This window comes from Mustela erminea, chromosome 5, assembly GCF_009829155.1.
Source record: "Mustela erminea isolate mMusErm1 chromosome 5, mMusErm1.Pri, whole genome shotgun sequence".
NCBI lineage: Eukaryota > Metazoa > Chordata > Mammalia > Carnivora > Mustelidae > Mustela > Mustela erminea.
This window is the reverse complement of record NC_045618.1, coordinates 145495327-145515522: the sequence shown is the minus strand read 5'-3', so window position 1 is coordinate 145515522 and position 20196 is coordinate 145495327. Positions and strand designations below refer to the sequence as shown.

The 20196-nt window shown below is 51.2% G+C and overlaps 1 protein-coding gene across 2 annotated transcripts in view; it reads right to left on the bottom strand.

Annotated features, from left to right (window-relative positions):
• Positions 1–9003: 9003 nt before the first annotated feature.
• TDRD9 (tudor domain containing 9) overlaps positions 9004–20196 on the bottom strand; it is a 100681-nt gene continuing 89488 nt past the window's right edge. For both annotated transcript variants that reach the window (XM_032345448.1, XM_032345449.1), the window contains 3 exons: positions 17387–17505; positions 10968–11040; positions 9004–9710 (listed from right to left, as the gene is read on the bottom strand). In XM_032345448.1, coding sequence (XP_032201339.1) covers positions 9609–9710; positions 10968–11040; positions 17387–17505 — 294 coding nt within the window. In that variant the 3' untranslated portion in view covers positions 9004–9608. The remainder of the gene's footprint in view (positions 9711–10967; positions 11041–17386; positions 17506–20196) is intronic.

Below are 20196 nucleotides of genomic sequence, written 5' to 3'. Positions count from 1 at the left end.
GATTGAAACAGTCATCAAAAATCTCCTAACAAACAAGAGCCCAGGGCCAGACGGCTTCCCGGGGGAATTCTACCAAACATTTAAAGAAGAACTAATTCCTATTCTCCTGAAACTGTTCCAAAAAATAGAAATGGAAGGAAAACTTCCAAACTCATTTTATGAGGCCAGCATCACCTTGATCCCCAAACCAGACAAGGATCCCATCAAAAAAGAGAACTACAGACCAATATCCTTGATGAACACAGATGTGAAAATTCTCACCAAAATACTAGCCAATAGGATCCAACAATTCATTAAAAGGGTTATTCACCACGACCAAGTGGGATTTATATTTATTCCAGGGCTGCAAGGCTGGTTCAACATCCACAAATCAGTCAATGTGATACAACACATCAATAAAAGAAAGAACAAGAACCATATGATACTCTCAATAGATGCTGAAAAAGCATTCGACAAGTACAGCATCCCTTTCTTGAGCAAAACTCTTCAAAGTGTAGGGATAGAGGGTACATACCTCAATATCATCAAAGCCATCTATGAAAAACCCACAGTGAATATCATTCTCAATGGGGATAAACTGAGAGGTTTCCCCCTAAGATCAGGAACACAACAGGGATGTCCATTATCACCACTGCTATTTAACATAGTACTAGAAGTCCTAGCCTCAGCAATCAAACAAAAACAAATTAAAGGCATCCAAATCAGCAAAGAAGTCAAACTCTCATTCCTTGCAGATGATATGATACTTTATGTGGAAAACCCAAAAGACTCCACTCAAAACTGCTAGAACTCATACAGGAATTCAGTAAACTGTCAGGATATAAAATCAATGCACAGAAATCAGCTGCATTTCTAAACACCAACAGCAAGACAGAAGAAAGAGAAATTAAGGGGCGCCTGGGTGGCTCAGTGGGTTAAAGCCTCTGCTTTCAGCTCCAGTCATGATCCCGGGGTCCTGGGATCGAGCCCGCATCGGGTTCTCTGCTCCGCGGAGAGCCTGCTTCCTTCTCTCTATCTGCCTGCCTCTCTGCCTACTTGTGATCTCTGTGTGTCAAATGAATAAATAAAATAAAATCTTTAAAAAAAAAGAAAGAGGGACGCCTGGGTGGCTCAGTGGGTTAAGCCACTGCCTTCGGCTCAGGTCATGATTCCAGGGTCCTGGGATCGAGTCCCACATCGGGCTCTCTGCTCAGCAGGGGGCCTGCTTCCCTTCCTCTCTCTCTCTGCCTCTCTGCCTACTTGTGATTTCTCTCTGTCAAATAAATAAATAAAATCTTTAAAAAAAAAAAAAAAGAAAGAGAAATTAAGTAGTCAATCCCATTTATAATTGTACCCAAAACCGTAAGATACCTAGGAATAAACCTAACCAAAGAGGCAAAGAATCTAGACTCAGAAAACTATAAAGTACTCATGAAAGAAATTGAGGAAGACACAAAGAAATGGAAAAATGTTCCATGCTCATGGATTAGAAGAACAAATACTGTGAAAATGTCTATGCTACCTACAGCAATCTACACATTTAATGCAATACCTATCAAAGTACCATCCATTTTTTTCAAAGAAATGGAACAAATAATCCTAAAATTTGTATGGAACCAGAAAAGACCTCGAATAGCCAGCAGAATATTGAGAAAGAAAGCCAACGTTGGTGGCATCACAATTGAAAACTTCAAGTTATATTACAAAGCTGTCATCATCAATACAGCATGGTACTGGCAAAAAACAGACACATAGATCAATGGAACAGAATAGAGAGCCCAGAAATGGGCCCTCAACTCTATGGTCAACTCATCTTCGACAAAGCAGGAAAGAATGTCCAATGGAAAAAAGACAGCCTCTTCAATAAATGGTGTTGGGAGAATTGGACAGCCACATGCAGAAAAATGAAACTGGACCATTTCCTTACACCACACATGAAAATAGACTCAAAATGGATGAAGGACCTCAACATGAGACAGGAATCCATCAAAATCCTTGAGGAGAACACAGGCAACTCTTTGACCTCAGCCGCAGCAACTTCTTCCTAGGAACATCACCAAAGGCAAGGGAAGCAAGGGCAAAAATGAACTATTGGGATTTCATCAAGATCAAAAGCTTTTGCACAGCAAAGGAAACAGTTAACAAAACCAAAAGACAACTGACAGACTGGGAGAAGATATTTGCAAACGACATATCAGATCAAGGGCTAGTATCCAAAATCTATAAAGAACTTATCAAATTCAACATCCAAAGAACAAATAATCCAATCAAGAAATGGGCAGAGATTTGCGACAACGTGGATGGAACTAGAGGGTATCATGCTGAGCAAAACAAGTCAAGCGGAGAAAGACAACTATCATATGATCTCCCTGATATGAGGAAGTGGAGATGCAACATGGGGGGGTGGTTTGGGGGGGTAGGAAAAGAATAAATGAAACAAGATGGGATCAGGAGGGAGACAAACCATAAGAGACTCTTAATCTCACAAAACAAACTGGGGGGTTGTTGTGGGGGGGCAGGGAGAGGGTGGTGGGGTTATGGACATTGGGGAGGGTATGTGCTATGCCAACCTGGAGATTCACAGACCTGTACTACTCCTGGGGCAAAAAATACATTATATGTTTAAAAAAAAATTTTTAATTAAAAAAAAAAAAGAGTTCAGGGAGACAACCTACAGAACGGGAGAAAATACTTACAAATCATGCATCTGGTAAGGGTTTATTCCTGGGATATATTAAGAACTCCTATAACCCAACAACAAAAAGGCAACCCAACCCAGGGGCACCTGGGTGGCTCAGTGGGTTGAGCCTCTGCCTTCGGCTCAAGTCGTGATCTCAGGGTCCTGGGATCGAGCCCCGCATCGGGCTCTCTGCTCCGCCGGGAGCCTGCTTCCTCCTCTCTCTCTCTCTCTGCCTGCCTCTCTGCCTACTTGTGATCTCTCTCTGTCAAATAAATAAATAAAATTTTTAAAAAGAAAGGGCAACCCAATTAAAAAACAGGCAAAACACTTGAACAGACATGGCTCCAAATAAGATATGCAAGTGGCCAACAAGCACATGAGAGGATGCTAAACATCACTGGTCATTCTAGAAGTGCAGATGGAACCTTTCAAAAACTGTTACTTACCACACGACCCAATAATTTCATTATGAAGCATTTCCCCTAGAGGAATAAAGTGTGTGTCGTCCTAGAGGTTAATACACAAAGATTCATCACTTTAGTCATAATTAACCCAAACATGAAAACCACCCAAAAGCCCATCAAAAAAGGTAAACAGACCCATACAGCATGCAACAGGCCCTGAGCGGCCACACTCGGTCCTGCACAGGGACCTCAGGAACATGCTGAGTGAAGACACCCGGACACGTGGAGGAAAGCCTGTGCGGGTCCACCACGTGAAGTTCTAGAAAGGGGAAATGTGTTCCACGGCTGTGGCTCTCGACCGGTGTGGCAGTGTCTGGAGGCGCTGCTGCTGTCACAACTGGAGGGTCGTGACATCTGGTCAGTGGAGCCAGCGGTGTTGGTGAAAAGGCACATGACAGCCTCCCGCGCGACCACGACGAAGAGCCATCTGGCCCCAAAGGGTGACAGTGAGGAAGCGGGCTCTCTAGTGACAGAAGGAGGTGTGGTGGCACCCATGGGCTGCAGAGGAAGTGGGGAACTACCCACAGCGGAGCAAGCACAAGGGGGTGTCCGGGGGCGATGGAAACGCGCATGACTGAACTGAGCTAGTGGTCTCTGGAATGTGGGCAACAGTGGCCAAGGCCACACTGCCCACTCAGAATGGCCGTGCTGTACTGTACGTGAGTCTGACCTCTATACAGTTAGTTTTCAGAATGAAACCATCATGGTGCTAGAGGCAAGTGTGGGGGACATTTCCAGTAGCTCAAACAAGGGGGGTCTTTTCAGAAGACAGAGAAGACCCACACACCTGACCTCGTCAAAACAAAAGGCTACATTTTACACGTAAGAGGAAAACACGACAACGTCGGAAGACAATGGGAAATACTAGTAACTCGTATCACGAGGAGCCGATTCCTCACTACAAACGGTTCAGAACGGGACCTCTCACACAGAGATACACGTCTCCGTGACGGGAAATACCAACGGCTTCGGGTGTATCAAGATGCCGGCCTCACTCGTAAGGACACGCTCAAAGTAAAATGACGGACCTGCAGAAGCGGTCTCTCCTGCCACCCCGAGCTGTCCAAACACTGTGACGGGGCGACTGTGGGGGACGGGAGCACCCCGTGTCGCTGGTGGGAGCGCACACGCACTGGTACCAGCGGGACAGAAGGTGGCATGAGTGACAACATCCGCTAACTGAATCCTTTACTAAATACCCTGTAACCCGCAACTTCTACCTTAGGAATCTATTACACGTTCTGTAAACGTAGAAGGACACTCACGGCGACACTGCGCACAAGGCCAAGACGAGCAACGACCTGAATGTCCACTGTGGGGTCATAAAGTCAACGACGGGACAGCAGTAAAATATACCTACACCACGACCCACTTAAAAAGTGTGTGTGGAGATCAGGAACACGATCCACGCGCAACCGCAAGAGGAAACAATGAGGGACAAAGCAGCGTCTACGCTGAGCAAACACCCCAGAAAACCGACTGAGCCCGCGTCCGTGTGTCGGAGAGACCATCTCTGGAAAGCTGGGTGAGCTTTTTTGGCCGCCATATCCAGGCCCCACTTGCTGGGGCTTACAGTAACAGAAATGTGTTCTCTCCGTGTTCTAGAAGCCAGGGGCTGAAATCCAGGTGTCGGCAGGGACATGCTCCCTCCAGAGGCACCCCTTCCAGCTCGAGGGGGGCCGCTGGTGCTCCTGGGCTCACGCCACGTCCATCCAGGCTCCATCTCTGTCTTCACACAGCTTCTACCCGCTGTCTCCTCTGTAACTCTAAGGACACACACCCCTGTCTGTAGGACCACCCTAAATCTGGGATGATTCCCATCTCAAGATCCTTAACCTACCCCACCTTCAAAGTGGTTTCAGAAGACCCCACACCTTATTTCCCAAGTCAGGTCACATACATGGGCAATTCAGGAGGTTAAGACGTGGATGTAGCTTCTGAGAGGCTAACATGTGGCCCACAGCACTGGTGGCCCTGAGAACTGTCTTCTCTGGGATTTCTCAAATCTGGCCTGGGTGGCATCCGTTCTCCCACTGGAACACGGCTGAGAGTCGGCACCAGTGTCCCCCTGGGCCTCAGCTGCAGAGCACTGACCCTGACCCCACACAGCAGCCAGGACGCCCTCTCAAGCAGCCAGTCAAGGCACAGTACAGTCTTGCTCAAAACCCTTGGAGAGCCACCCTCTCATTCAGTACGAGACACAAGCCACCCGGTGTCCCCAGACCTGTCTTCTCGCATGTGTCTCCCGCCCCCCAAAGGGCTGCTGCTCCAGCTGCAGAGAGAGGCCTCCTGGCTGGCTCCCCAAGGACACCCCTTCCGCAGGGCCCCTTCCCCCAGATCCCAGCACGTATGTCACATCAGGCCTCCACTTGCTGTGTCCCCATCAGAAAGGCTTTCCCTCTTTCTCCTGCCCCTGCCCCTACGGCGGGCTCGGCCAACCCCAGGCCACGGGCAGACTTGGCTTCTGCAGAGCACAACCGGCTGGCACACGGCCTCCCTTCTTCATGGGCGCACTGACTCTGGGGACTTTTGCTGAGCAAAACGGAGGCAACAGTCCCCATGTCGGCCACAAAGCCTAGACCAGCCCCTCTCCGGCCCTTCGCAGAAAGAGCCGCACACTGCTGCTGGATCCCTCACCCGTGGCACCGCCCGCAGCGTGGCCGTCTGGGCCGGTCTCACCCGCTGCAGTGCCAGCCCCGTGAGCACAGGAGGCCCACGCGCTCCTCTCCCAGCGACCAGCCAGGTCCACAGCAGCGCAGAAAGAAGCCACTGCCGAGGCTCAGTGGCGGGGTGGGGACAGGACGGCCTTTCACTCCCAACATTTCACGAAGTCTCATTTCATATCCTGTATGGGTATTATCTACTAAGAACAGAAATAACTCCCTAAAAACAAGGGAAGAGATGGTCAACTGCTCCTCAACAAAGCAGGAAAGAATAATCAATGGGAAAAAGGACATTTGTCTCTTCAACAAATGTTGGGAAACCCGGACAGCCGCGCAGGAGAGTGAAACTGGACCACTTTCTTACACCACACACAAAATAAACTCAAAATGCTTTAAAGACCTAGATGTGACACAGAAAACCATCAAAACCCTAGAGCAGACCATAAGAAGACCCAAAAGCAGAAACCTCTCCGACCTCAGTCACAGCTACTTCTGAGGAGACATGGTGCCAGAGGCAAGGGAAGCAGGGGCGAAGACGAGCTCCTGGGACTGCATCAAGATCGAAAGCTCCTGCACAGCAACGGAAGTAGTCAGCAAAACTAAAAGGCAACCTATGGAATGGGAGAAGATATTTACAAAATGTATTGTCAGATCAAGGACTAGTATCCAAAATCTATAGAGAACTTACAAAACTCAACCCCCCAAAATAACCTAGTTAAGAAACGGGCAAAAGGCAAGAACAGACGCTTTTCCAAAGCAGACCCCGATGGCCCACAGACACATGAAAAGATGCTCACCATCACGCATCAGGGAAATGCCGATCCAAAGCACAGTGACGTATCACCTCCCGCCCGTCAGAAGGCTACAGTCAACAGCACAGGCAACAACAGGTGCTGGCGAGGATGCAGAGAAAGGGGAGCCCTCCTACACTGTTGGTGCGGCCACTCCGGAAAACAGCATGGAGGTTCCTCAGAAAGTTGAAAATAGAGCCCCCCTACGACCCAGCAATCGCACTACTGGGTATTTACCGCAAAGATACAAACGTAGTGATCCGAAGGGGCACGTGCACCCGAATGTTTATAGCAGCAACATCCACAATAGCCAAACTATGGAAATAGCCTAGGTGTCCATCCGCAGATGAACGGATGGAGAAGATGTGGTATGTATATACAGTGGACTGCTACGCAGCCATCAAAAGAAATGAGATCTTGCCATTTGCAGTGACGTGGATGGAACTAGAAGGTATTAGAGCGAAATAAGTCAGTCAGAGAAAGATAACTATCATATGCTCTGATATGAAGAATGTGAGAAACAAGACAAAAGATAATAGGGAAAGGGAGGGGAAAAATGAAACAAGACAAAACCAGAGAGGGAGACAAACCATAAGAGACTCTTAATCTCAGGAAACAAACTGAGGGTGGCTGTGGGGGCGGGGATGGGGTGTCTGGGGACGGACCCTGCGGAGGGTGTGTGCTACAGTGAGTGCCATGAATGGTGTAAGCCTGATGATTCACAGACCTGCACCCCTGGGGAAAATAATACATTATACGTTAATTTAAAAAACACGTGGTGCGCGTATATATATAAAACAGAATACGACTCAGCCACAAAAAGGAACTGAAGTCTCGCCATTTGCAACAACACAGATGATCTAGAGAGTGTGAGGCTGAATGCACTCAGTCAGAGAAAGACACACAGCTCCGTGATCTCACTCACATGTGGGATTTAAGAAAGAAGCGAGCCAAGGGGAAAAAAGAGACAAACCAGAGAGACAAAGCAGCGAACAGACTCTTAACCACAGAGAACAAACCGACGGTCGGCAGACAGGACGTGGGGGGGTGGGGTGGGGATGGAGGGGTGCACGCGAGGTGAGCGCCCGCTGGCGTTCGGAACGGCGGGATCGTGTACTGTGCCCCTGAATCCAGTATCATACCGCACATTAACTAGCTGGAATTTAAATAAAAACTCTAAAAACACCACAGGACCAGAGACACGTGCGGTGAACAGCAACTTCAGGCCATGAGGGGAAGAGAGGCGATCAAGCGTGCTACTGGCTTTTGCAGGAGGTCATGCGTACGAGCTCGCTGTTGTGACGACGGGGACCCTGCGGTGTGGACGCGGCTGCAGGGCTGAGGGCAAGCGGGGACGGGAGTGTGTGAAGCGTTCGGCCTGCACCGCGTCCGGCACCAAGTCAACCACGACTACGGCGGAATCGAGAATCCGGATTGACTTAACACAAGACTTAGCAAAATGCAGGCAATTCCAGACCAAAAATAGAAGAGCCGGAATGGTTTCCTTTAAGGATTAGAACCAGAGAAACAAAGGAGCTGGGTTACTTAAGGCAAGCCGCCCAGCACTGGTGACCGCCTTCGCCCTCACCTAACTGGACCGCAAACACGCGGGAAGCACAGGGACCCCACCCGGCTCGCCCCGGCGCCCGCCGCAGACCCCGGCCGTGCGAACGGCCGATGCAACACCCCGCGTCCTTTCCCACGAGGCGCTGCTGGAAAGACAGGCGGAGCGCGGACCGTCAAGCCGGACAAAGCTGCGACCGCTCGCGGGCATCGCGGAGAGCTGGGCCGCCGCGTGGCGCTCACCTCCGGCCGCAGCTGGGCAGCGCACTCCCGGGACGCCCCACCTGCACCTCCTCAGCTCACAGCTCAGCAAGAACCGGGGCACAAGGAGACGCGGGCGACAGCATGAGGCAGGTCACGACGGCTCACTGTGACACACACACAGCGCTGGCCCCCCACAAGGCCCAAGGGAGTGCCGGCTGGGCCCCAGTTTACAGGAGCTCCCCAGACTGGAGGCTTCCCAGTGCGCCCACATGAGCTCCCAGTCACCACCCCACGGACCCCCGGCACACACGCTCTTCGGATTTTCTCACGCGCTTCCAACCGCCCAGCTGGAACCCACTGGCCGAGGCGGACCGCTTTGCTCACGCTTCCACTCGCCCCTGCGGACCCCCACGGCAGCACCCCGACACCCACGCGAGCCGGCAGGGATCTCCTCCTGTGGGCTTCATGGTTGCTGCCGTTCTTAGGCAGCCCCGACCCCGACCCCGACCCCGACCCTGACCCCGACCCTGACGGGAGTTCACTCTCACAAACAGGCCCGCACTCCTCTTGGTCAGTTCTCTAAATTCTAAAGCTTTAGAGTGAAATACATGGTAATCTCCTAGACTAAAAACTTCCAGAAACAGAAACTTAGTCTAAAGCTTTTATTGCTTTAACATAAATGTACTAGTTGCCAGGTAATCAGATTTCCAGAATTTAGACTTAGAATTATAACATAGATAAAAATCTGAAATATACAAAACTGAAGTTAGTTTTACCAAAATTAAATATTTTCCCACACGGAAAAAAAAATTAGAAACTGCCACATGGTTCTGAGAAACACGCAGCTCTCCACTGTGGTAAACTGAGGTTTGGGGGTCACGGTTCCCCCGTCTCACCGTGACAAACAGAACACACTAGCACATACCGGAACCTTACGTGCTCAGCTACCTATGGTTACCTGAGTAGAGTTAAAGCAAAACAGAGCTCGTCTGCCCCACAAAGTCTTCGTTCAGTTTTCCCCAAAATCTTCAACACAGTGATTTTCTGTTTCTAGAAAAGACCAGACTCTCCAATCCTTCCCACCTGAACAGAAACACCACTCTCCAGCCGCCATCCACGCAGGAAGAGAAAGAAGGGTGGAGAAGACCTTTCGGATGCAGCGGGCCAAGACTGTAACGTTCAGATGCCGAGAAAAGCCAGTCTGCAGGGGGAGGCTTCATCCAAAACTGTGTGTGCGGCGGGCCTCGGTGCCTTCGGGAGGAACCTAGGTGCTGAGAACAACCAGTCTGTGGAGCTGGTAGAGAAAGGTGTTCTTCCCTCGGCCACTCTCCCGGTCAGCCTGCTCCATGACCAGCTTTGGATCAACCTGGGGACAGACAAAAGGACCAGTCGGACCCTTCTAGAAAATGGACCCTTACGGACATCAAGTAAAATAAGTAAACGAGTGAATAAAATTAGACACAGACACACGGACGTGTAGGACAGGAGTGAGGAGTCTATCAGTCTCCAAGCGTATTTCCAGCATGCTGCCCTTCTCTCTAGCACGGACTGCTGTACGTCTGACAACCCTCCGTTAACAATACAGTGACCTTCACTCGAAGGTCGCACGCACACACCCTTCCTGTGTATGCAGGAACTGTGACTTCGTTAAGTATGGGTACGTTTTCCAAATCACGTCAACCACAAAATAAAGTTCTGTTTTCACAGAGCCCACAGGAGAGGCGGCGGGCGCCCCTGCTGTCGCCCAGACAGAGCCCTGTGACACAGGGAGCAGGCTCCAGGGTCGGGTCCTGAGCACTCTAAGGAGGGACCTCAGTCACATGCACACAGAAGGAGAGCTTCCTCTGGGCTCAGGATGGTAAAATAGCACCCCAGGGGCATCATCTCACTTCTACTGCAATGGTTTATTTACAAAAACACCCTTGGCTCGAGAACTAAAGTGGGAAGCCCCTCCCTTAGGGTCCTGCCCCTTGAGTTAAATGTTACTGTTTCCAAAACTTGGCATGGAAATGTCCAGGCGCCCCAGATGGGCCCTGCCCTCCTTCCCCACTGCTGTGGACTGACCCGTACCCCGAATCCGTAGGCTGAAGCTCTCATCACCACTGTAACGGTGTCTGGAGATGGGGCCTTTGGGGGGCGAGTGGGGTTACATAAGGTCACAAGGGGGAGGCCCCCACGATGGCCTTAGAGTCCTTCTCAGAAGAGCCATGAGGGAGAGACCCCCTCTCTCCACCACATGAGGACACAGCACGAGGGCACGTGTCTCCGAGCGGGAAGGGGGCTCTCACCAGATCCGGGCCCGGCTGTGCCGGAAGCAGGAGAAGATAGCATCTGCAGGCGAAGCCACCTCGGCTGCGGTGCACGGAGAGCCCGAGCAGCCCGGGGCAGCACCGACGTGCCCGGACGGCTCACCCGGACGCTCCCGCTGCTTCCACCAGAGAGGCAGGACTGTCGCCTGGGCCTCACAGAGAGCACAGCATCCAGACACAGCCACCCCAGGAACCAAAGAGCCGCCCACTCTGCCTGTCCCCTTCTATGCCCTCAGGACTTGCCACAATCCCAGCTCTGCACCTGCCAAGTCCGTCGCTCCCAGGGGCTCCCCGTGGCGCTATTTCTCACTCACCTGATTCCACTCATACGGCTTTTCATGCCACTTAGGGACAATTCTCTGTCTTGGCTTCAACTGACAGAACAAACTAAAATTACAAAAAAAATAAAAAAGAAATCATCGTAATTATGCGTCAGTAACTGAAAACACTATCATTAAAAAAAAGTTATTTATTTTTGTAAAAGAGAGCGAGCGAGCGCATGAACAGGGGAAGCAGCAGGCAGAGGGAGAGAGGGAAGCAGGCTCCCCACTGAGCAGGGAGCCCGACGCGGGGCTCGATCCCAGGACCCTGGGAGCATGACCTGAGCTGAAGGCAGAGGCTTAACTGACCGAGCCACCCAGGCCCCCTAAAAAGAGAGCTAAATCCATAATTATAACTGCAGTAAGTTTTTAAAAGGTCAAGATTTACGTAGTTATGACCGGGGAACATTTTAACCCCCTGTCCACGCAGGAGATGCAGAAGACCAACCCATGTCCCCCCGCACCTCCACAGCAACAGCGCTGCCCGTCGCACACACGGCTGCCTGAGGGGACCTCGGTGTGTCCCATCTTCTACTCCTAGACACCTGTGTCAGGTGGAAATGCCATGAAAGGCACAGAGAGGTAGAGCCTCCCAGCAATGACAGAACAGAGCCGGGAAATCTCACACCCCCAAACAGCTGTAAAATTTGACAAAATTGTCCAAAAACCCACAAACCCCCAAACACTTGAAATTCACTGAGAACAGGTAGGTTAAGCATTCCTTCCCAGAGCACTCCCGGATGCGGGTGAGAACAGCGGTGTCGGGGCTGCAGCTCCTGCGGGGGCCTAGCTCCTCCCACCCACCGGCTCAGCCTCGGACCCCAGCGCGGCCCAGCCAGACCGGCTGCCAAGCCCAGCGCCCTCACTGCCAGACTGAGCTCACTTGATCAGGTGCCGAGAGAAATGCTCCATCTGGCAGCCCCAGCAGCAGAAATAGTAAACCTGGTCAGAAAGAAAGGGAAAAGCCCACAGCTCTGCCAGCCTTAGGTCACAGTCCTGCTTGGGCACAGAGCAGACCAACAGACAATCTCAAGAGCCCAAGAGGGAGGTTTGGGAATGGGAGTACCAGAGGTCCACACAGGCCCCCACACATCCCCTGGCAGCTACAAGGCCACACACAGGCAGCCAAGACTCAGACAGCCGAGCCAGCCAAGCAGCCCAGGATGCCCAGGCGGGGGGTGTGCACAGCAGAGTCCTGGGGGAAGTAAAAACTGGCAAGAGTCCAAAATTGTCTGCTTTCCCCAACTGTGGCTGCTTTCCCCAAGCCACATATGCATGTCCTGGCAGAGGGCAGGAGCTTAAAGGCTTAGGGACTCAGCGCACGTCTGACTAATCACCCTCTGAGCACTGCGTGGCACACACACAGGGACGACTCCCAGTGAGCCAGGCTGAACACAGACAGGAGAACCGAAACAGAAACAGAACGCAGGCATCGGTGGCCTCACAACACCGCGGGAAGCCTGCCCTGTGGAGCCCGAATGGGGCTCGGTCCCTACACTACTACGCGACATCCCAGAAACAGGAGACATGAGCAGACAGACGCTCCTCCAGAAAAGACATCCAAGTGGCCAACAGACACACGGATAAGTGCTCAGCATGTCTCGGCACCAGGGAAACGCAAATCCGCACCACAGTGAGAGCTCACCTCACACCAGCCAGAACGGCAAAGTTAACAACTCGGGAGACGACCGGGGTCGGCGAGGACGCGGCCAACGGGGACCCTCGCGCACTGCCGGCTCCGGCTGGAGCAGCCGCTCTGGAGACCAGCTCGGAGGTTCGCCAGGAAGCGAAACCAGAGCCACCGTACGGCCCAGCAATCGCACTACTGGGTACTTACTCAAAGAACACAACACAGTGATCCGAAGGGGCACGTGCACCCCAATCTTTATAGCAGCAACGTCCACAACAGCCAGACTGTGGAAGGAAAGAGCCGGAATGTCCGTCGACAGGTGAATGGACAAAGACGCTGTGGTCCATGTATACGAGGGACTATCAGTCGCCAGGAAGAATGAATACTTAGCATTTACATCGACGGGGATGGAACTAGAGGGTAATGTGCTGAGCAAAGTCAGTCAATCGGAGAAAGACATCGATCATGAGGTCCCACTCATGTATGGAATATAAGAACCAGAACATATAACAAAGGGGGAGGGAGGGAAAATAAAATGAAATCAGAGAGGGAGGCAAACCATAAGGGACACCGAACTCTAAGAACCCGAGGGCCGCTGCAGGGGAGCGGAATGGGGAGGGCGGCGGGCTGGCGGGCGTTCATGGGCCGCCGCATGGAGCAAGTGCTGGCTGTCACAGGAGACCGACGAGACACTAAATTCTACCCCGGAAACTAAAAAAATTTTGAAAAGTAAAAAAATAAAATGGGCACTTTTCAGCAAAAAACTGTGAGTCAGTTTGCAAGAAGTAGGAATGTATGACCCACACCCAGGGGAAAAAAGCAGCCAAAAGCAGCTGAGCAGGCCCGAATGTGGGTTTAGCAGGCAAGACTTCAGCGCCGCCATCGTGAGTACACACAAAGAATTCAAGCGAACCACTTCTAAATACGGGAAAATATGGCAACGACTCGGAGATGACCGCATAAGAATTTAAAACTACATAAAAGAAAAACCTGGAAGAGAAATTGTAGAGTTAAAAAGTACAATTACTGAAACGGAAACGCCCTTACAGCACACCACACCGGCAGGCCTGAGACAGCAGTCGGGAGGCAGTGCCCGTAATACAGACAGACATCCGTCTGGGGGCGCCTGGGTGGCTGCGTCGGCTGCGCGGCCAAGTGTTAAGATTTTGGATCAGATCAGGGTCTCGGGGTGGGGGGAGGGAGCCCCAGGTCGGGAACCCCTGCTCAGCAGGGGGTCTGCTAGAGACTCCCTCCCCCTACGCATGCACACGCACACCCTCTCTCTCTAAAAGTAAACCTTCAGAAAAAGAAAAGGTTACAAAAGAAGATTCTCAACAACTTTCTGTAAATGAACTAGTCAATTCAAATGAACAAATCCCTAAAAGACATAAACTACCAAAACTGACTTAAAAAGAAATTGAAAATCTGAATAGACCTAAACACAAGAAATTCATTTAGTAACTAAAAATTTCCCTCGCAAAGCAAAGTCCCAGCTCAGATCGCTTCACTGGAAAATCCTGTCAAATATTTAAAACGCATTCCTGGAAGCCAGTTTCACCCTGATACCGAACCAGAGACATCACAAGACAAGGACAAACCAACCACCCTCATGAGCACAGATGGAAAAATCCTTTAACAAAACTATGTTGCAAACCATTTACAAGTCTATAAGGAGATTACACACCATGTGGAATCCAAAACGGAAACTAAGGCTAGTGTGAACACCCCAAAAGCAAGTAATAAAATATACCGTATAAATTGGATGAAAATAAAGAAAACAAATGTAATTACCTCAAGGACAGAAAAAATATTTGGCAAAATGCAATGTCCCTTCTGACAAAGGCTCTCAGCACGCTGCGGACAGCTGGGGACATGCGCAACCTGGCCAGCAGCCTCCGTGGAGAAGCCGCAGCCAACCCCCTCCTAGCGAGTGGCCAAGACCCGCACAAGAGCAAGATTCCGCCACGCGTCTCCACGGCCAGCGCGCTGCGAGCTCCAGCCAGTACGGAGCAGGAGAGAAGTGAGGAGCACACGGCTCGGTGAGGAAGGAGAAAGCCTGCCTCACTCACAGACACGATCCGTGCATGAGAGAGACCCCAGAGAATCTACAGAAACTACCAGTACTGATAAACCAGCTTAGTCAGGTCACAGGATACAGATCAGCACGTGAAAATCAGTTCCTCATTTCTAGCAATGAACAAGCCAAAAATAAAATAATTTCATTCACAATAGGATCCAAAAGACTAAAATATTTAGAAATAATTTACAACAGTCCAAGATCTGCACGTCGAAAACGATAAAAACAAGTGAAGAAGAAAAGTGAACCGAGAACTACCGAGCAAGCCCTCTTCGTGGAGCGCACAAGTCAGTACGGCTAAGCTGCTAATTCGCACCAAACTGGCGGTGGATCCAGCAAAATCCCTACCACAGGCTCCGAAGGCCAGCTGTAGACTAACAAGCTGGTCCTGAAACGGATGTGGAGGTCCCGGCTGGCTCCGCAGTGGGACGCAGAGCTCTTAGTCTTGGGGTTGTTGAGTTTGCACGCCACGTGTGATACAGGGATTACTTAAAAATTTTAAAAAAATAAAGAAAAATGTGTATGAAAAGGATCTAGAATAGTATGCATAATTTTGAAAAAAACAAGAACAAAACAGGAAGATTAATATGAACCAACTCCCAGACCTGCCATCAAACTACAGCAATCCGGACAGTACAGTGTTGGCATGAGACAGACGTGAGCAGGGGCACCTGGGGGCTCCGTGGGTTCCGCTTCTCTCTCTGCCTACTTGTGATCTCTATCACATAAACAATCTTTTTTTAAAAAAGACAGACATAAGCAGAACAAAACAGAAAGTCGAGAAATAAACCTCTACAACATTTGTGGCCACAGGTGCCAAAGCAGGTCAGCGGGGGGGTGGGGCTTCCCAGCCAACGGGCTTTATAACGAGTTCATCTGTAACAAAATGAACTTAGATTTTCACATCTACACCACACAAGTGAAATCTCAGAACAGACCCAAACCCAAATACACCAAGCAAATGTGAGCGTTAAAGGGAAAAAGAGCAGAAAACTTCTATGACCTCAGGCTTTGCAAAGATTTTTCAGATATAACACCAAAAGCATAATCCGTTTTTTAAAGAAGACAAGCAGATGCCGTCCAAATTAAACACCATGTTCTTCAGGGGACACCAGTAAGACAGTGAGGGCGAACCACGCGACAAGATCCACCAACGGCACACCCAGAGGAGCTTCCAGCCAGAACGCACGCTTCCACAGCTCAGTGATGAGACAACTCGACTTAAAAACAGGTTAAAGATTAAAACAAATATTTCACCCCAAAATACACAATCAGTTAATATAAAAAGATGCTCTCTGTCATCAGTCACTAAGAAACGCAAACTAGAACCACACCGAGCACCACGCCTTTGGCAGCCGGTTGACACGTGCGCGGACGACGGCCCTTGCTGGCAGGGCACGGTGCGGCATGGGTGCCACAGACTGCTGGCGGGGACGTGACAGGGCAGACACGCGAACAACAGTCTGGCTGTTCCTTAAGGAATTAACATGGACTCATCAGACGACCTCCCAGGGTCACTCCCAGATCTCTACCCCAGAGAGCTGAAAATCCGTGTTCACCCAGAGACCATGGACGGCCAGCAGGAGCGCCACTCAGCAGAGCCCAAACCGGCGACACCCCCACGCCTCACCCACTGGCAAGGACAGACACCGGAGTGTCACCCCACAAGGGAACAGAACGTGCTATAGCACAGAGACACCGCGAACAGGCTACGCTAAGTGAAGGAAGCCAGATTAAACCACCACGATGCCACTCACAGCAGGTTTTCAGGGAAAGCAAATCCAGAGAAACCCAGCGCAGAGCCACAGTCACCAGCGGTGGGAAAGGGGGGTGCCTCCAGCTCGGCAGGAATAACTTCAGTTTTTTTAAAACAGCCTTTCTGGGACGCCTGGGTGGCTCAGTGTGTTAAGCATCTGCCTTCAGCTCAGGTCATGATCCTGGGGTTCCGGGATCGAGTCCCGCATCAGGCTCCCTGCTCAACGGGGGAGCCTGCTTCCCCCTCTGCCTCTGTTCTCTCCCTGCTCACGCACTCTAACAAATCTTTAAAAAAACACCTTTGTTGAGATATCACTTATTACTATCAAATGAATCAACTTTAAGTATACAACTCAAGAGTTTCAGTGAATGTGTGCTGTGCGACCATCACAATTCAGTTTCAAAACACTGCGTGAACTTTTGAGGCGGACGAAATGTAAGACGGAGTGGCGGTCAGGGTCAGCACAGCTCTACAAACCTACTTACTACTGTCACTGAACTGTGATGCAAAACCCCCTGCGGAAGGCCTAACTCGCCAGGAAGGTCACTCCTGCTGACAGAGCTCTAAGGAGCTGAAAAGGAGCATCGGTTGCTGTCCCTGCTTGCCCGAGGCAGACTCCGGGGCTGCCAGGACTCAAGCCGTGCTGGGCACGGGGCATCTGACCCACTGGGGACATTCCACACCTTCCCATGGACATTCTGGGTGGATTTCTTTCAGCTTTATAAGGACGCTTCGTGTTTTCTAGCATTGTTTCGGACCTGGGAGCCCAAGCCTTGGGCAACTACCCTGAGATGGCCTGAGCGCAGGCCAGTTCTCAAACTTCGGGGCAAAGTTCACAGAAAAACACTTGCATGTACAGAACTGAAGAGAGAGAACTGAAGTTAGCCTTTCTCACAATTGCTAAGGCAGCTTCGGATATTTAATACCTTTACAGAAAGGGCACAACTTACCCTAGAAGTTTCTGACGAGCATTATCCTGTAACTGTGCAATTCTTTCTGGCCCGAGAAACTTCGACCCATTTGGCCCATCACATACCAGCTTGTTGATAGCAGCCCTGAGAATATTAATCTGTAAATAAACGGCGGCACAAATATTCATACGGTTGCATGTAACTGAATTTCATTCTACATTTAAGTAATTCATAAGCATTCAAAGCCGTTCACACTCGTTCCTTAAAGATTTTATTTACTGAGGGACAACGCATGCGCACACGTGAACGAGTGAGCAGGGGGAGGTGCAGAGGGAGAGGGAGACCGAGAATCTCAGGCAGACTCGGAGCCCAGCATGGGGCGCAATCCCAGGACCCCAAGATCCTGCGTGACCTGAGCCAAAATTAAGTCAGATGCTCAACCAACTGGGTCACCCAGATGCCCTCAGTGTTCACGTTCTTATGACCATCATCGATACGGTTTCTGGAGCAAATTATTAAAACACAAATAATGCGGCGCCTGGGTGGCTCAGTGGATTAAGCCTCTGCCTTCGGCTCAGGGTCCTGGGATCAAGCCCCACGTCGGGCTCTCTGCTTAGCAGGGAGCCTGCTTCCTCTGCTCTCTCTGCCTGCCTCTCTGCCTGCTTGTGATCTCTGTCTGTCAAATAAATAAATAAAATCTTTAAAAATAAATAAAATAAAATAAAACACAAACAACACCAATAACCACTCCCCTAATCTGAGAAACAGTAGTAACCGAACAAAGAAATAAGAATCAGCAAGAAAGGTTCAGAGTGTTCAGTCTAATCACGCTCGTTTAACTCGTGGGGTCACACGGTTCAAAACCTACCTGTATCATACATACTCCTCTCGCTTCGCAACATTTCTGCTGAAGCCCCGGGAGTAGCTCACCGCAGAGGTATGACAAGTCATGTTTTGTGACAGTCTCTGTCACAGATCTGTAAGAAAACTGTCCATCCTGACCAGATGGAGATGTGCAGTGTTGCTGCATAGACGCGCCGGACAACAGAGCTGCCCCCGCCCAGCCAGGAGGCGCTCGCACCCCCAGCACAAGCGTCTCACTGAGAAGCCCAGGCTCCGTGTGGACGGCCCGGCTTCCCGGCACGTCCCTGCTCCGCTCCCGGCTGACCCAGAGCACTGCCCCGCACCCGCGCCACGACTCCCCAGGGCCACCGCCCTGCGCCCGCGCCATGACCCCCAGGGCCTCTGATCAGAGCACTCTCTCAGCCTTCCTTGTTTTTCAGAGCTGGACGGTTCTCTAAGGCGTTCTGTGCAGGTCTTTCATGGGATATCCCCAGTTTGGGTTTGTGCGACGCTTTCCCATGGTTAGACTGAGGTGATGGGTTTTGGGGAGAAGCCCCCGGAGGTGAGTTACTTTCCCACCGCATCACACCAAGGCATGGGTGCCACCACCATGACAGAGGACTGTGACGCAGACCTTGAGCACCCAGCTGAGGTGGTGTCCACTGACTCTCCCCCCTCAAGGCCCCTCCTCTTCTGCTAGGAAGCATGCTGGTGAGTCCAGTCCACCCTCCAGGTGGCATCGCGGGCAGATTAAGCTCTGCTCCCTGGAGCAGTGTCTACAGGCATGTCTCATTTGTTTATTGAGTCATTTCTATCCTTGTGGGCATGTAGACGACCGACAGTCACCTGACACTGAGTTACAGTCTGACACTAAAGCAAATGGTCCCGGCTCTGGCCAGCACGAGCTCTCAGTCGGCCCCACAACCCTCTGACGTGCCCCTGTCCTTCAGTTTTCTGGGAGCTCCAAGGCTCTTCCTCTGTTCGCCCTGCTCCAACCCTAGAGAAAGCCATTTTTCCAAGGAGCCCTGGTTCCTTTCACTGGTAAATCCTATCAGAAACACAATCTGGGTATCAGGTCTGTTCAAGGCTAATGGGGTTGCGGCTCCTAGGCCCTCACACGGCTTGGTGACAGATGTCTGTATGTGAAGCCATCACGTACATGCATGATACACATGTGTGCCTGTGTAAGTTAAACAGGAATTCATACGGATGACTGCCAGGCTCATGCCGTGCCCGAGGTCCACTCCAGCCCTCCTATCCAGTCTGCAACTCCTCCCGGGACTGGTTCCCGCGGGCGGGCCCTGGCCGGTTCAGCCCCAGCACCACGGACAGCAGCTGCAGAGCGAAGGGGCTGGACCATGGTGGGGACAGAGCTTGCGCGCAGCTGCTTCTGGCGGCAGCTGTACAATTTCCAAAGCTCTTTTCCTCCTCAGTGCAATGGCCCGACGTCTGTGTGTCTGTCTCCATCGGGTACCTTAGCACCCCTCCTGCATGGGGACCGGTCTGTGGGTTGACCAGCGCGTGGGGTCATGTATCCAGCACCCGAGCAACTCACAGAGCAGCCCCTCTCTGCTCAAGAGCACAAGACAAGAAGCACCAGTCTGCTCGCTGTCCTACGGCCCAGCCTTCCCCAGAGTGTGTCATGTGAACGGGACCATACAGCATGTGGCCTCCGAGTTCTGGCTTCTCTCCCACGGAGGCGGGCATTTAAGACTTACTCGAATCACTGCTCCTGCTTTTGTGCTGTCCTGCGTGGCTAGCGCACATGGCCTCTAAGCATCCCCTTTTGAGAGACATCTCGATCGCTCCCAGTCTCCAGCAAGTACGAATTATGAGTGAAGCCATCAACATTCACCTGTAAACATCATGTGCATGTAACTGTTCTGATCTCTTGGATAAACCCTCGGACGTGGGACTCTTGGACCTCATGGTGGATGCATTCAACTTCTACGAATCTTGTCTTCCAAAAGAGGAGCTGCGCTCTGCCTACCCCCCAGCACCGGGCA